This window comes from Lepidochelys kempii, chromosome 5 (assembly GCF_965140265.1).
Source record: "Lepidochelys kempii isolate rLepKem1 chromosome 5, rLepKem1.hap2, whole genome shotgun sequence".
Taxonomy (NCBI): domain Eukaryota; kingdom Metazoa; phylum Chordata; order Testudines; family Cheloniidae; genus Lepidochelys; species Lepidochelys kempii.
Genome location: NC_133260.1, coordinates 74,535,613 through 74,554,249, shown reverse-complemented (window position 1 = coordinate 74,554,249; position 18,637 = coordinate 74,535,613). Strand labels below are relative to the sequence as shown.

At 40.6% G+C, this 18,637-nt stretch overlaps 1 protein-coding gene across 7 annotated transcripts in view; it reads left to right on the top strand.

The window, feature by feature from the left end:
* SEMA6A (semaphorin 6A) overlaps nt 1-18,637 on the top strand; it is a 143,071-nt gene that overhangs the window by 118,375 nt on the left and 6,059 nt on the right. For 6 of the 7 annotated variants that reach the window (XM_073344767.1, XM_073344768.1, XM_073344764.1 and 3 more), the window contains one exon: nt 11,458-13,522. The exons of the other annotated variant lie outside the window; for it this stretch is intronic. In XM_073344767.1, the coding sequence (XP_073200868.1) occupies nt 11,458-12,641 (1,184 nt within the window). In that variant the 3' untranslated portion in view covers nt 12,642-13,522. Of the gene's footprint in view, nt 1-11,457; nt 13,523-18,637 lie in introns of those variants that run through there. 7 annotated transcript variants of the gene reach the window in all.

The window sequence follows — 18,637 nt, the reverse complement described above, 5'->3', positions numbered from 1 at the left end:
TAAACAATAAACATCATTCATCACATTAAACTAACAAAAGTGGCCTTGTCACATTAGATGCTCTAATATTACATAGTCCCACGGAACCCATCTGTTTGTAGTACTGGAGAAATCTAATTTCTAACATCATTTTACAGCCTCCATCATGTTCTACAGTTCTTCATGACTGGCACCCAATCAGACTCTCTCAAGAGGGGCACAAAGCAAGTGTGGCCTCTGTGACTTATTTGGTATGCTCTCACCATTGAGCTGCTTGCAAGCACTACAGACACTCTGCAGAGATTTAGGGAATCAGAATCCATAATAAAGAACGTAGCTGTTTTTGCAGATGACATCCTGCTTTATCATCACAAAACACTAGTCTCCATTCAGTGCCTTAAATAAGGCTTGAAAGCCTGCAGCACTCTGTATATTTTTTGCTAAATATGGCCAAGTCAAAGGTGATGCACTAAGGCACCCATTCAACAAGACACTAATTAATTTTCCATGCCAGAGGTCCTCTGAGGGATTCATATGCCACAAGGTACAGATCTATAGTTTAACTAAGATAATATTGCTAAATCTGCAACCCCTTGTAAATATCTGACATCAAGACCTTTAAAGATGAAATAACTTAGCATTATCTATGTTTGGCTGAGAGAACATGATAAAAATGAATGCCTATCCCCACGTGAGGTATTGCCTACATGTCCACCCCATACTTCCACCTACATGGCATTAAAAAGACCTAAACAGAATCTGCAGCAATTTTATATGGCATGGAAGGAGACCAATAAGCAGCTTGTTGAAGCTCCAAAGACAAAAAAAAAATCCTGTCCAGGGACAATTCTATAGTAGATCAGACAACATCCTGTCCTAAGGAACATTCTACAAATATGCAAGAATCCTATCAGGTACCTTGGTATAACACCATAATTCTCATTGACTTCCATGGCATGCAGACTGCCAGGTTTTCCTCCCGGACAGGAAGATGTTGATTTTAAAAAATGAACAGAAACAGAAACTTTACAAAAACAACAACAAATCCAAGGAGGAAAATTTGAACTGGATCCTGAAATGAATGGGAAGCCAGGGAAGTTGTTTGAGGATGAATGTTGGGAGCATACGGCACATAATAGAGTCTGGAGACCTAGGACTGGGCAGGAAGCCATAGAGAAGGGAAGTGCAAGAGTTAAGGTGAGAGGAGTGAAAGGCATAGATGAGAATTTCATTAGAGGTACAGACAAAGCAGTTAAGCCGTGATGTACAGTGGTGAAAACAGATTTGCAGACATGGGAGATCTAGGAAAATAGAGTCAAGAATCAACATTATAAGCAATAGAGGGAAAAAACAAGTCTGAATCATGGCATAAGATCAAGGCCATCAAGTTGTGCTTCTGTTTGGGCCTCTTACCCAACAGAAATATTGCTGTATTGCTGTATTTGAGATCAAAGGCAAAAGCTTACCTGATCAAGACAGGGTAGAGAGTGTAGGATCTCTGAAAGTGTTAAAAGAGAGGCATAAGCAAGTATCATCAGGGTAAATATGGTGGACAATTTTAAAGGTAGCAATAATATGAATGAGAGGGTGAAGGTAGAAAAATGCAGAGGACCAAGAATTTGACTTAATGGAGTTCCATAGGTGGAAGGGTTTCAGTATGCAGATGGAACCACCAGCCCAGTTGGAGAACAAAGTGTGAGATAGATGGGAGTAGTACCATGACAGGATGTCTAACAGAGAAAATGTTCAATAGTGTACCTGTGCCACTCAAGTGTGAGAGAGAGCATACCTGTAATGATTTCTGTTACTCCATTGTCTGGAGTTACTCCAGATTTGAACTGGTGTAACTAAGCGTAGAATTCAGCTCCTGGTCTTCTATTTTGAGGTGGGAATGGAAGTGTAGATATAAAGAGGGGTTTCTGTAGTGTGGGCATTGCCTCAAATTCAAAATGATTGAACACTCACTGAATTTATTCAAGGTCATAGGGAGTGTGATAAGGAGAGAAAAATAACAAGCATGATATCACCTATGTACCAACTATTTTCTCCTCTCCACCTGCTTGCTTCTGTCCTCTGATTATTTCTAAGACACAGTCATCCAATCTTTCCTTTTACTGAACAATAAATAGGAAAATATATTTTGATTCACACATTCAAGATGTTAGAGTAAAGCTTTGAGGTCAGGTCCTTTACCATTAGTGTAGAAGCAACTAAAATGTCAACAACCATATTTGCTTTTTATCACAAAATACACAATAAATATTGTGATTTTAATTATATGAAGTATTCACAGAAGTCTCACAGATTTTCAAACAGTTTTCCCTTTCGCCCTTTCTTTGTGCAAGAGCAGAGCTAACTTAAGGCGTGATTCTGCAACCCTTACACACAGACACGGTCCAGTTGAAGGCACAAGGACCATCCCCATGAACTAAGGACCACTTGCACTAGAAAAGGTTGCAGGATCAGTCCTTTAGTTTTTTGACAGCTTAATAGCACTCTTGATGGACCTCAGAGGATATGATATACAGGGCACAATCTTATTAAACATACATCTGGGTACTCAATAGATACTTCATTAATTAGTTCAGCTGTGCCCTCTTGCTTTGGACTAGTACCTTCCCTTAAAAATGTTACTTTCATGTTTTGTCTTGAAAAAAGGATTGGAGTGGATGAGAAATCCAATTTATGATTTTGGGTCACACACATAATGATGAAAAATTAACCCCAATTCTTCCTCAAGTCTGCTAGTCAGAGAAGCTTGCAGTTTCATAGAGCTATGCACAGCTGCTTATGCTGACATTCAGCAAACTTGAGTTTTCCCCCTGGGCAGAGAGGTCATAGATCAGAATCGGCTGTGTGGAAAGAGAAGCAGTGCCAGAGAATTTCTCAATGACGGCTTCTCTTTTCTTGACACTGCATATAAGAACTGCCTTGGGAGCGACACAAGGCCGCCCTGAATACATAATGCCTACTGCTGCCTTCATATAGGAAAAAAGCTCAATTTGTTCTGTTCCCTGAGAGGAGTTAACATGCAGGGAAATGGGAACAGCTAAGATGAGCGATGCATGTTGCATGCTACAACAATTACTCTGGACCCCTGAAATCATACATATTCACAGGAGCATATGTAAATCTAGTTCAATACAGTTGTGAGACGATCCCCTGAAGTAAACTAATAAAGAGCAGCTAAATATCTTTAAGCTTATCCCAAGCACTGTAGAAAGATCCTAAAATGTGCTCAGAGATTCTTTTACATCAGAAGAAATTTTAAGATGCAAGGCAGCATAAAGTTTCTCTCTTCAAAGAAAAAGCTACAAAGGAATTAATTTTCCTGGGGATTTGGATTTTATTGTACATTTTGTTTTATCTTTTGCAAGCGCCCATATTTTTTTTTCCATAGGAAACACAATTGTTATGCTTTATCACACACACGCATCTAAAATTACCTTTGCTCATTGTGAAGGGTGAAAGGGGAGAAGTACGTACAGTACTAAAATCAGTAAAGTTCACAATGAACAGCCATTGAATACCATTAGTCATTGGGGGAAATGGTGTCAGGCAATTTTAACTGTAAGGGCTTACCTTATGTTTAACCTTTGGGACAAATTAAAGTGTGCAGATTTCAGAGCTGTAGTTCTCTCTCATAAATAATAGATCCAGTGGCATATGTACTTTGAACCTAATGTCATGTTTTAAAAATTCAGTAAATTAGTTCATTTGTGGAGGTACCACTCACAAAACAGATTATAAAAACATCAGACAGGCCAGGCCTCCAATCTTTACTCAGACACACATCCCTTTGATTTCAGTGGAAGGTTTGCCTGAATAAGAATTTCAGCATTGGGCCTTTAATTCATAACTACATTACAAGCTTTTTAAGAGAGAAATTATTTATAAAAATATTTCTCCTTAATGCTAGATCTTCAGTATTGTACAGTCAATAGAGCCAACCCATGCATTAGGATTTCTGTGGCTGCTATAATGCACACTAAAAATGGATTGCCTGCCTCCCATTGAACTAAAGACTGTACATGGCTCCTAAAGAAGTTTTTTTAGGTCACCATGCCAGCTCTTTGACCTGGAACCTTTAGAACACTCATGGTGGAGAGGAATTTTTTTGCATTTGACCCTTACATTTAAGACTATCATTCATTAGATTTTTTTTCCTTCTCATTATAAGCAAAGCCATGCATGTACATCTTCTCCTCTTGTAGGACACAATCACTTTTTTTTTTTTTTATGGAGAGAGTTAGGCTGAAAGTCATTCATCAGGAGGGGCAGGGGTAATTTAATTTGGATCAATTGGAAGAAGGGAAAAAATACCTTCAAAAACCAGTAGACAAGCCCTTCTTGGAGGGACCACTATTGAGATTAGGGACCAGTAATCACTGTCTCTCCTTTATGCTTGATGAGAAACTCCAATGCTTTTCAGGTTGCACTGCATGTTATTAAAGACACATAGTCACAGGATTTTTTTCATAGTTTTGCAGTCCCTTCTGGCCTTGAAATCTACAAAGCTATGAAATATATATGAAACTTTACAACTGCAAACTAACCTCATTCTTCCCTCTAGCATATGTGCACACTGTTTTGATATTGCAGAATTTCCTCAGAAATGCTGGGCTGCTGGTATAGATTGTTCAGAGCGAGAGAAATGCAATCAATCACATGAAACTTGTATTTGTAGAGCTGTAGGAAAACAACAGGGCAATGGTCCCCATTAAAAATTTATCCTTTACCAGCGGTTTTAACAGGAGTGTTTAACTGTTGGCAAATAGTACTTTTTATATTTTTAAATGGTGAGATTGGCAGGTCCAGCAGAAGGGATACTGAGTAAAACTGCACTGGGCCAGTGGAACAGAAGGAGTAGAAGGAGGGGGGAAGCAGGTTGCTTACTTGTCTCCATGATGAGGAGCTCCCAGCAGAGTAGAAGATACCAGATGATTGGTGTTGTGGGTGAGATTGTGGGCTTCCTGACCTTGAAAGTGTTCCTTCAAGCAAAGTAATTATATCAAAAAGCAAAAAAAAAAATGGAGACCATGGGTATTCCCATACCTGCTGTCAACTCAGATCTGGATGTGTAGTTTAACTTCAGCTGATTATTTTGTGACACATGTATTTAGGAAAGCAAAAAAAAGCTTAAAAATACCTTGAGGGGCTTTCCAGACCTGAAATAGACTTTATCAGTATGTGAATGTATGTAAATACAGCACTAACACTTGAATACACATATTGAAAACCCATTCTTTTGCATCCAGAAATTATATTTTAAAGTCCATAAACACAAACATTCATAATACCACCACCCTTTGTCATGCTAATTAAGTCTAATGCAGAGAGAGAGGTACACAAACAACAAACAAAAAGCTGGTACTAAACAAAAAATGCGAACAGCAGGTTTTCCTCTTTATTCAGGCTCACCTTGCCCAATGTGCATGTATGCCTAGCTCCCAATTAAACCTTAAGTGATTCAAAAGGTGGGGGGGAATGGAAGTGGCCTGAATCCCATTCAACCACTGACTGCATCATGTCAAGATGTGAAGCTCAAAATAGCTACAACGTGTACAACTCCTTGGCTGCCTCCTTGCCATGATGTATTTAGTCATTGAAACTTTATACCCAATTAGTAGTTTCCCTTTATCCCTGCCAAAATATCATATATCATTTACCATCTCTAAGTTCCATTTCCGTGTATGCCATTGCCAGCGGTTAGGTTTAGTACTTCACCATCTGGTTCACATTATACTGGAAAACAAGAAGACGACAGCTTCTTGCTGAGATAACCACATAGCACTCTCATTTCACTTTTGGTGTGGTCATCCTGTTTGTCCTGGGTGCAGCTCAGAGTATAGAGATGTCTTTTAATACAGACTACAGCTAACAACAGTACTGAAATGAAAATGCATTGTTTGTGGTGACAGGTAGCTAGCTTATTCATGTGTTCTAGTGACGGGAGCAGATTCTGCTTTCAGTTACATGTGTGACCTCCATTGACTTCAGTGGTGTTGTATGTGAGGAGATGAGGTCAGAATTCAGCCCCTTGTATTTCTGGAATGTCTTTTCAATAAGCTATTCAAACCAGAAAACTGAGCTAGTTCATTTTCGTTCACCAAAGCAGTTGTGATGAGTTCACTGAAATATCAGACTTGCCTTCACCATAAAGCAAACTCCAGAATCTATTTTCAGAGGACTCTGACTCTAGGGCTTTTCTTGATGTTTTGCTATCTCTATCTGTGATCACAGACAAGACAAACAAACTCAGGCTTGTACATGGGAGACTTTTTTTGACTGCATGTAACAAAAAGAATACAGAGAGTTTTTGTTGGATCTGTGGTCACTGGGTCTGCTCTCCACAGATGCCTATTAATCACTTCACTATGGAGAGAGACACATCCATCATATCATAACAGCCTAGAAACAAGAAAGCTGGTGAACTGATAGGAAGACAAAAAAATGGAAGAACCACCACATTTTATATTATGACTTGGGCTTTCCTTGTTCAAAGTTATGATTTTCATAGATACTAAGGTCAGAAGGGACCATTATGATCATGTGGTCTGACCTCCTGCAAAATGCAGGCCACAGAATCTCACCCACCCACTCCTGCGGAAAACCTCTCACCTATGTCTGAGCTATTGAAGTCCTCAAATCGTGGTTTAAAGACTTCAAGGAGCAGAGAATCCTCCAGCAAGTGACCCGTGCCCCATGCTACAGAGGAAGGCGAAAAACCTCTAGGGCCTCTTCCAATCTGCCCTGAAGGAAAATTCCTTCCTGACCCCAAATATGGCGATCAGCTAAACCCTGAGCATATGGGCAAGATTCACCAGCCAGATACCCAGGAAAGAATTTTCTGTAGTAACTCAGATCCCACCCCATCTAACATCCCATCACAGACCATTGGGCCTATTTACCATGAATATTTAAAGATCAATTAATTACCAAAATCATGTTATCCCATCATACCATCTCCTCCAGAAACTTATCGAGTTTAATCTTAAAGCCAGATAGGTCTTTTGCCCCCACTGCTTCCCTTGGAAGGCTATTCCAAAACTTTACTCCTCTGATGGTTAGAAACCTTTGTCTAATTTCAAGTCTAAACTTCCCAATGACCAGTTTATATCCATTTGTTCTTGTGTCCACATTGGTACTGAGCTTAAATAATTCCTCTCCCTCTCTGGTATTTTGCTTTGGTTCTTAATACATCATACTTGAACAGTCTGATATATGACATTGATTGTTTCTTAAGAGGTGTTTCTGTTGACTTCAGTGGGATCAAGCCCTTTAAACACAGCTTAGCTAAGGTAACTTATATGTTCTTTTATATAATGTAGGAATGGTTAGTTGGGCTTCAGAAGACAGTTTTCAGAGACCAAGGTCACACAGTACAACTGCATTTTAGTGTTGAAGACATTAAACCTATGGATAATTATTACAGATAATTCTTATAAATAAGAATTCATCTGAACTTTGTCCATCCCTCATGTCAAAGCTGAAACATTTTGAAGTTTATGAAACATTTTTCTTAGGTCCCCATCAAAAACCAACCACCCACTCACTACCTTAATAGCATGTTCTCTAGGGGGGTGAAGATGGGCCATGATGCCTGTTTCTGTCCTCCAACACTGGGTCTCCTCTCCTGAATGCAACTTGCTATCATGGTGTGGAGTGACAGAACCAAGTTATCCTTCTTCTAGACCTCTAAATCTCATCCCTTTACATTTAAATGGCATTCTGGGGTTTCCTCACAATTTATGCATGACTGTATATACAGTAGAATGATAAATCCCAGAGGATGTGAAATCACTCCCCTTTCATTGGATGAGCAGCTTTGATGGAAAAGTAGGAAGAGATGATCTTGCATGCTCCAGGATTTTACAGTCTCAGAAAGTACTGGGCATAAATTCTGAGGACACACAGAATTATTTTCATATTTTAAATTGGTAAGATCAACAGGCCCAGGAAAATGAATACCAGACACAATTGCATTGGTTCAGTGGAAGTGGTTCCCTTGAACAGCAAAAGGAAGAGATCAGGTTGATTACTGTCTCCATGAAGAGGAACACCCACCAAAAAAGTGAGGACATCAGATGACTAAACTGTCCCTCGGTCTCTCAAGAGGATAGCATAGCCTATATGGGAAAAGGGATGTATTCGGGAGGGAGAGTGCTAGGCTGGTTCGAGGACCCCAAGAGGTTTTGTTAAGTATCAATATGATTAGATCCTTAACTACATGTAGGGCCTGATTCCTAGAGGTGCTGAGCACTCATATCTTCAAGTCTATGCCCTCGGACGCTTTTGAGGTTTACTACCACAGTTATCCAACATGCTTCTCTTTCATGATTTATTTGAATGTATTCTGTAAATAACATAAACCTGTCCAGAGAATGGTTTGTTGTCATTTATGGAGATCAACCTGCACATGCTATCTGGAAATAATATGAACATGTTTGTAGGAAGATCTTTCAAGTTTATGTAAAGATAAGGTTGAGTTTGAAACAAAAGAAAACCCTTCTAATACACTTATAACCATATCAAATAAAATAAGCAATTAATGTTCATATTTAGAAAGGTATAATCAGTGAAGAGCTACTCAGCTACACCTAGAGCAAAGCCACAGAAACTGACCTTTGAGTCTGTTATGACAAAGCTCTCTTTTAGAGTTTATGAAGGTTTGGGCAGAATTTAGAACTCATGAAAGCGAGGATCAAATGGCACTGGCTCAAGTCAAGCTTCCTCATGAAATTCTGCCAGTGAAGAAAAACTGACCTCCAGCACCATTATTATTCCACACAGCTCTCTGGAATTCACATGGCCACTCATTCTGAATTGTGGGGTGGTTTTGTAACACGAGTTATAATGCTTCAGAATCCATTTGTAATATGATAGTGATAGCAGGGTCTCATACAGTTTTTGGATACAATAGCAAGGGCTCACTATATCACACAGTATCCAGAGGTGCTACCAATCCAAACAGCAGCAAAACTGTTAGATCAGTGGAAGAATTTGAAACATAATTGTTTCATTTTTATTTAATCTGTTTATTCCATTTTCTTATCCTCTTTTAAAAATATTTTTGAGCAAACTCAAGTGAAATAAGAAGCCCAGTAACTCAATATCAAAGTTTCAGAGTAGCAGCTGTGTTAGTCTGTATTCGCAAAAAGAAAAGGAGTACTTGTGGCACCTTAGAGACTAACCAATTTATTTGAGCATAAGCTTTCGTGAGCTACAGCTCACTTCATCGGATGGATGTCAATGCACTTTACAAATATAAATGAGTTTGGTCTGAAACATCCTTCTGGGGTAAGTAAATATCCCTGTTTTACAGTTGAGGAAACTGAGCCCCAGAGAGTTTAAGTGACTTCTCCAGGGTCACAACAGGAAGAGTGTAGCAGAGCAAGGAGTAGAATCCAGGTGTCCTCATTTCACATCCCATGCCTTAATCACTAGACCATGCTTCCTGTCAGTAAGGCACAAAAGGATTTGCATTTTGGCTGAAACTTTAAAACTGTGAACTTTCATGCTGTTGTTGGTCTAAGCTCAACTATACGGCCAGATTCTACCGTATATATTCACATTAAGTATTCCTTGTGGTAAAAGGGTGGCAAAATCTGACCCTTAAAAAGCTTCTGGGGCTTCTTGGAAGAGTCCGAAAAGCATTTAATTTGAAGATTGTTTCTAGTGACACATTGTTTTCCCTTTGGGCGTTATTTTACTTCCCTTGTTCTTTTATTACTAAGGACATTTACATGAATTTGTTTCTTAAGGGATCAGCTACTCCTGCTATTTTGTTCTGCACTTGAAATCACAATCCTCTGTCACAACACAAGTAATTTCCATGGCAACCAACTGTGATGTCACAAGCAGGATATTATGATTTCAAGAGCAGTTCAGCTTTTAAAATTCCTGATTTGTCCACTTACACACTGTAATTAAAATGGGGACAAGTATGCTACAGAAGTAGAACTGAATCTAGACAGAATGCTTATCAATGCTTTTCATGAGGCAACAGCAGTATTTCAATGTTATTTTGGAAACGTTTGCTGGGACTTTTAGCACTTGGTTCTAATTCTGGACCACAGCTATCTGCCCACCAAATACATAAAAGACAGGATTCCTGACACCGTTGATTTATGACATGAAAGATTGGTATCTTCACAAAGTCTTGTGAGGCCCTTCGAGGTACATTTTCTCTCTCACTATCTCTCATAATAAGAACATTGTTTATATTTCCTCAGAGTATGCTTTTAATGCACTTGCATTTGCACACTCTCCAGAGAAGGGAATGGGGTATTTGACTTGTGTTTTTTTAACTACTTTGTCAGGCACTTATGATCCGACAGTTGCGATTCCTTCTCACTTAGCATTAAAAGAGCCCAACAGGCTCCACACTTGCATTTGATTAGCGTGTGCTGGCTTGGTGCACAACTAAGTAGGGAAAGGAAAAGCAATGTTCTTTATATATGCAATATCTTGGTTAATGTTCTGTAGGATTATTGACTGGTGCCTTCACATCACTTTTATTAAGTTGAGAATATTAACTCTACTGAAGAAGCCTACTATGACAGCAAGCCTTAGGAGCAATAATAAGACCTGGCAGCATCTCTAAGCACAGTGCAATGCCACAAAATAGGCTTCTCACTGTGTGTGCTTTTAGCTGAAGCAGCAAAGAGAATCCAGCATATTTACTTATCTAGAACTTTTTTAAAAATTAGCAGTGACACTTGAAATCTGGAGGGTATTTTTAAACCTGTTCTGTCTCAATGTATTTCAGTGTTGGGCGCTCTCTCTCTCTCATAGTTACTCAGGATATTAATACTCTATAACATCCCTGCTGCAGCCCAAACGTATGACACTGGCTTCCTAACTTTGTGACAGAGACAACAAAGAAATAGCAGGGGAGAAAGCTTGAAAGGATGTGAGATTCATTTATGTAACATACATAAAGCTTCTGACTCCTCAGCTTTTTCAGTGTCCGTGATTTACAGAAATAAAATGTGAGATAACATTAGGTGGGAGGAGAGATGGAGTTGAGGAATGAGTGAAGAAATACATGCTATTTCTCAGCCTGAGAGACAGTCCTAACTAAAAACCCTGGCTGAAATTCCAGGTCACTGGGAATTTTGCAATTGACTTCAGTAGGGCCAGAATGTCACTTGCTGATCTAAATACCCTGGAATTTCGGGGTATTTTGAAAGCTGATCTCTGAGACAGATCCAAATTCTGCAAATGGGCCCTGTCTTTATAAAGAATGAACTGACACCCTGAACACCCACCCCTGGATCTTAATTCAACATCTTGAGCTTAACTTTGCTCAAAGTGAGTTCCAGCCAGCAGGTACAGTATGGATGTGAACTTGGGATAGTTAATGAAAAGCTGAGAATAAGTAAAATCCACAGTTAATGCCTTTGAATGGACTAGATACGTTAAGAAGCTTTTCCTGTTAGATTTTTGCTTACCACTGTATGATGTTTGTTGCAGGAGTGATTCGTGAGAGCTATCTCAAAGGCCACGATCAGCTGGTGCCGGTCACCCTCCTGGCCATTGCAGTCATTCTTGCTTTTGTCATGGGAGCTGTCTTCTCGGGAATCATAGTTTACTGCATCTGTGACCATCGCCGCAGAGATGTGGCCGTTGTCCAGAGGAAGGAACTGGCCCACTCCCGCCGCGGCTCCATGAGTAGTGTTACCAAGCTCAGCGGTCTCTTTGGAGACACACAGTCCAAGGAGCCAAAACCAGAAGCTATCCTCACACCTTTGATGCACAATGGCAAACTCACTACCCCGGGCAGCACTGCCAAAATGTTAATCAAAGCTGACCAGCACCATCTGGACTTGGCTGCTCTGCCAACCCCCGAGTCCACCCCAACCCTGCAACAAAAGAGGAAGCCCAGCCGTGGCAGCAGGGAATGGGAAAGAAACCAGAACCTTATCAACGCCTGCACAAAAGATATCCCCCCAATGGCATCGCCTGTGATTCCAACTGACTTGCCTCTCAGGGCTTCTCCCAGCCACATCCCAAGCGTTGTAGTCTTGCCAATCTCTCAGCAAGGCTATCAGCATGAGTATGTTGATCAGCCAAAAATGAGCGACATGGCACAGATGGCTATGGAGGACCAGAATGCCACACTCGAGTACAAAACCATAAAGGAGCATCTCAGCAGCAAAAGTCCCAACCATGGGGTTAATCTGGTGGAAAATCTGGATAGCATGCCACCAAAAGTACCCCAGAGGGAAGCCTCGTTGGGGCCTCCTGGCTCCTCTCTGGCTCAGAGTGGTCTGGGCAAGCGATTAGAAATGCATTCTTCTGCTTATAATGTGGACTACAAGAGAAACTACCCTACGAACTCACTCACGAGAAATCATCAGACATCAACTCTCAAAAGAAACAATACTAACTCCTCTAATTCCTCCCACCTCTCTCGAAATCAGAGCTTCAGCAGGGGAGACAACCCTCCGCCTGCCCCACAGAGAGTGGACTCTATACAAGTCCATGCTGCTCAAGCACCAGCTGGGACTGTAGCGAGGCAGCCTAGTCTCACTGCATACAACTCACTGACAAGGTCCGGGTTGAAACGTACACCTTCGCTAAAACCGGATGTACCCCCCAAACCTTCCTTTACCCCACTTTCAACATCCATGAAGCCCAATGATGCGTGTACATAATCACAGTTGGGGGGGGAGGGAAGACAGCAATTAAACAGAGTTTGCCCTTCAAAGCCAGTGTTCTGCAACTGCATCACTAGTTCCAATTGACAAGAAGGCTGTTGTTAAGCGGAGGATGTGTTGATCCTGCTCTCTGGGAAAAGTGGAATATTTTTTAAACCGAGCCATCTGATCCATGGTGAAGGTTTCAAACCGCAGGACTCACCCCCCACTACCTGACAGCCATCTGATCCATGGTGAAGGTTTCAAACCGCAGGACTCACCCCCCACTACCTGACAGCCATCTGATCCATGGTGAAGGTTTCAAACCGCAGGACTCACCCCCCACTACCTGACAGTTCTTTACTCAAAACACTAACTTAGCATCACAAACATTGAGCCAAAAGCACACAGGTGAATGATGACTGTGACATTTCACCCCCAATTGCACAGTGCATTCCTGAACTGGGAAAGAATGCTCTGAAAAGCAAAGCAAATAAAAGAACTTAAAAAAAATAAAAATAAATACAAAATAAAAAATTCATTGATAAAGCTAACTCTGACTTAACAATGGCAGAAGTTTACTATGTGCAGGTACTGTGAAATGCCCATCAGTGTTACAGCCGTTTGGTTATAGCAGATAAATGCCACGTTGGGCAAAACTATGTCATAGGTTTCTGCTACTCTTCTCTTTTAATGAATAACATGTGACTGTTAACGCAAATAACTCCTATTATTTATTGTTCATCTTTTGTTTTTCCTAAGGAAATGACTTCTGCATATCATCCTATGAGCAGCTCTTCAGAAATACATTGAAAATTATACCTATTTAACGTGAAACCCATTAACTGGAGTGATTAAAACTCTTTTATTTTTCCAATAAATTCACTGAGTTAAATAAGTTGGAGCTGGAATTCTGAACTTTGTGTTTGGACTGTTTGATCTCTAGCTGAAAAAAGGGGAATATTTATTTAAACCTGTTAGTTAATTTGCTTGCTGGGCCTCTGATTTATGACAGGCAACAAACAAAATCCCCCGAATTTATAACTCCTAAAGCAACTGCAAAAGAAACTCTTTAAAAACTGCACATTTGTGCACCATTGCTGTCAACATGGCTTTGTCAGTCGTTAATACTTTCTGTGAAGGCACCAGCTTGTGATGTGCCATCTCATTTCACCTTGCATGTGAGACGGCAAACAAAATCCACAAACAGTGTGAACTAATTAATATGCCGGCTGTTACCATGCATAAATTATGGTCTTATCACACGGGTTTTTCTTGGGAATACATCTGTGAATAGCCTGTTTTCTTCCACATGTAAATTTGTGCCTTACACCCTCAGTTGTGTATATTTGTGAGCTGTAGTATGTAAAACCTTCCCCTTCCCCCCGGCCCTTTGAATAAATGCAAATATTTATTTACCTTCCCTCTCCTAAGCCCCCTGGAGAATTGGAGTAAAGAAGTTCAAAGAAGAATGTAGTGGTTATTGTAATAACACCATATCCATCAAGAAACTAGAGTAGTACTATACCCTCCAATTCAGTTTGACTTTCTAGTTGTGCCAATTCTGCCCTCAAACCACCCCTAGGCTATGCTGGCAGCATAGACACCGTATTGTGGTTGGCAATTTCCTTCCCCTTATACTTTCATATCATTTCAGTATGGTGATATTCTCATTAGCCAGCAGAGAAATGAGTAATGTACTGTCTCCAAGTCTGGTTTGTCCACTAGATAGAGACGAGCACTGTGTGTGACTGGCCAGCCACTGGAAGCAAGCCTCAATGACACATGCTGCCGTGTGCATGCACAGTATACAAAATGAAATGAAATGGAAGTAGGATGAGGCAGGCTGGTTCCTGCTGTAACCGAATAAGGCCATCCAGAACAATGCTGCAAAAAACCTTTTGGGGGGAATTAATTTTCATTTTCATTTTTTCCTTTCATGTGACTTTGCATGTGGCCTGAGTGTGCCCATGCCCATGTATAAGGTCTTTTACAGCTTTTCAGTTATTCATGCACAAAGGTAGATTTGTTTTTAATCTGTTCTAACAACTGTGTCAACATACTGTAGAAAATAAGGGAGGGCCATTTTTTTTTTTTTATCTACGGGGCAGTATATTTGGGGAGGGGGGTGGTTTTGATTGTTTTTTAAATTTTATACCTAATTTGTTTTGCAGAGTTTTGGTTTTGTTTCCGAACAATCAAAAAAAAAAGAGTTCAAGTCAGCTAGCGTGTAGATGGTATTTACAAAGTCTGGATGGTCTAGACCAAAGTGTGTAACAAGGGTGCTTGCATGTTCTTTCATTCCATCATTGCTTCTTTTATGAAACTGACTTGTTCACTGTTAGTGAACTATGCAGACTGCTGTAGATAGACTGTATCCAAAGCAATGCTTTTTGTAATTAAACCCTTTCAGAACAGTATGTAGCAGGAAAGTCTTTTTTTTTTTCTTTCAAAAAACAGAAAAGTAGCAGCAGCAGCAGCAACTTGCAACCTTTCCCCCCCCAAACTTCAATCCCTCGAGTACCAAATGTGCAGTGCCCATTGCTATTGTTAAGCAAGGCATTCTGACATCATGTAGAAATGAATAATCACTGCAACAGCCTTGTACAGAGATATGCCTTTGTAATATACATCACATCAGTTACTGGGTTGACCTTGAAATGCTCATTTTGTACTCAGTGGGTCTTTTGTTTTAATCCTCCCTCACCCCAATCTCCCTGCACCCCTCACTTGGAGGGGTACATAAACCTAAGTGTGCCTTTGCTTTCCACCCTTGATATACACTGGTACATGCAACAAATTCAGACTCTCATTTGTTGTAAAGTTGTAAAATATTGTGATGTCACTGACTTTCCTTCATCTCCACATCCCCCTAACATCTGATTCACAACTTAATGTATGTTGTAAAAAAAACAAAACAAAAAAAACAAACTAAAAACCCAGAAAGAACGGGGAAAAAAAGAAAAGGAAAGGAAAAAAGCTCTTGATTGCATAAGGTAATAAAACTAGACTGTTCTACCTTAGTCTGTGTGTCCTGTTCTTTTGTTTTGGTGATGATTTCTCTCCCCCCTTAAAGCTCTAACCTGAGACGTGATGCTGATTGTTTAAAGAAGCTTACAATAAGAGAGGGAATTGTAGGTTATTTTCTGCTCTTATGGAAGATGAACTTGACTTTAGCATGAGACACTGGTAATTAAAAATTGAATTACATATTTGCTCTCCCTCTATTCATATTCCGCATTTTCTTTTTATGGGCTTGTTCATCAAATATTTATGGCAGACTTGATAGTTTAAGAGATCAAAGCTGGGATTTTATCATGCGTGGTCCACCAAAAATAGATCATTATACAGATGGTACTTCAGTTCCTTTTTTATGTATTAGTAAATATGGGGGGGGGGTCACAAGTTTCGCATGGCAGGCATAAAACTATTAAATTTCCTGGGCATGATTTACAGGATGTTATCATATTCAATTTTAATTTTTCAAGAAAATACAACTAAACAGTTAAAGACTAAAGGAGTTTATTTATCCATTCCTGGATGTTATTAAAAATTACCTGCATACTCTATATTGTCTAACAGAATTCCATAAATGTGGACCACTTTAAAAAAAAAGCTATTAAACTTTCAAATAAACGTTATTTTAACAGTTTTATAATATGAGTTTAAAGCTAATGGAAGTGAGGGCTACACTGTAATAATCGATGTTAGTCATCGTGCAGGCCATGCGCACGCTTTCCTAAATAGCTCTTGGAATGTAACTGACTCCTGACCTGCAACACTGTCTAGATAGATCCCCATATACCCATCTGTCCCCATTACTAGCTCTCACATCTAGCACACGTCAGTTAATCCTCACAACATCCCAGTAAGGTAGGGAACTACCGTTGTTCTGGGCCAAGGTGTTCGAAGCACCGCAGGCCAGCAGAGGTACTCTGGAAAACGAGACCCACATTCAGACGCAGCTAAGCAGCGAGTTATTGGCTTTATTGAAGGTTAGTGACACACCCGCAACGGGGACTCCAAGCATTGCTGTCACGTAGGCGGAGAACCCAGCACACCGGAGCTTTGCCTGGGACGGAGTCCGACGCAGGGGTGACCAGCGAGCCATAATAAGCATTACACAGAAACAGCTCATGAATATATAATTAGGTACTTTCCTAAAGGGGCTTTTTGCTACCTGGCAAAGGGCCATGCAGGGCAGATGGAACCGGCCTAAAGCTGGTTATAGCTGGTTTCCCATGTCCTACAGTGACCGGACGGCCTCGAGAAAGCGGAAGTTCCCTAGCTAGGCCGTAACAAAGTCTTCTGCAGTCCCTTACAACCGTTAACCCCCCGCTCTCCCCCTCCCCACACACACACCCATTTTACATATGGGGCATGGGCCTATAGCTTAAAGATCTGATCCACTGTCCACTGAAATCAATGGGAACATTCTCATTGGCTTCAGTGGGTTTTGAATCATCCTTTAAATGACTTGCCCAAGTTCACACAGGAAGTCTGTGGCGGAGCCATGAACTCAAGTCTCTTGACCCTCTGTCTAGTGCCTCACCCACAAAACTATCCTTGCCTTTTTCTGTCAGACCTAGGGTTTTCCTGAACAGAATTTGCAAATCATACTGAATTTTAGATGGGGCATGGATGCACACTTACTGATGATAAAGGTGAGTCCACTACATTTGCATTTGCTCCAACCCTGACTCTGATTCCACCAGAGGTTGCTTTCCCTCACTGGGAGCTGAGGGCACTCAGCACCTCTCAAGAAGTGTTCAACATCTTGCATGATCAGCTCCTAGAAGTTTCATAAAAATCACAGAGCATAGAAATGGAAAAGGTCTATAAGGGAGGGTACAAAGTATCCATCTCCTGCTAATGCATGAATATTCTCTCGTGCTATGTTTTCTCCAGCCTGGTCTTAAATGTGCCAAATAATGGAGCATCTGCCAGTTCCCTTGAGAAATTAGTCAACAAGCTAAAAGATCTCACTATCAAGAACTTTTCCCTGATATTTAGTCTAAGGCTTCCCATTCATTCTATTATTCCTGGTTATTGTTCATATTAAATAATTCCTCCCCTTAGTGTTTTCCCATTCAGCTACAGCAGCTTTAAACTGTAATCACATTCTGTCCTACCCTCACTAGTTGCTGCTTAGCTAGGTTAGACATATTTAACTCTTTTCTCGTCCTCAGTTGTTCCAGCCCCCAACCTACTCTGTTGTTTTCTCAACTGCCTCCAGTTGTGAATAGCTTTCCAGCAATGAGACAACACCCAAAACTGAACGCAAAATTCTAGGTAAGGTTGCATTACTGCATATAGGGAGGGACTGTTGTCTAGCTAGGTACTTATACTGTGCTCTTCCCAACACTACCTGTGTGCCCTTACTTCCTAGTTCCATGACATGGCACATTGGTATACACAATCCGAAATGGCATTTACCTTTCTTGCTGCTGTAACACATTCAAACTCATGTCTAATTTGCTGTCCACTGTCACTCTTAAGTCTCTTTCAACATTACTATTTTCCATGTTTCTACTTCCCATTTGACTAATCGCATTTGGATTGTTTTCTTCAGACATTAGCATGTATTCCACTTAAATAATTCTATGCTAGCCCTAGCCCCATTAGCCTTTGGAACAGAATGAGAGGAAGACTGAGCATTTTCTGTCCTGGTTTGCTTCAGAATACTGTTTCATACAGAACCTTTCTGCAAGTGAAAATTAGATTTAAGGGGATAAAAAGTGGAGGCCAGCTGGAAAGCCTTGTGCTGCCATGTAAGAATTCTTTTGCTGAGTTCTTAGACTGCTGAGTACCTGACAACAGAGAACACTTCAGACCCTGGTAGATCTAAGAGTAGGACTGAAGGACTTTTTTGGGAACCCCACCCAGCTGTTTTCAGCAGAAGGACGGTCATTGCAAACCACGGTCGTGATGCAGAGGGTGCAAAAGCAGAGATCCTCTGTGGAGGACCCTTGGGGGATCTGTAAATAATCTGCCTGCATGACAAAGCATCTCTC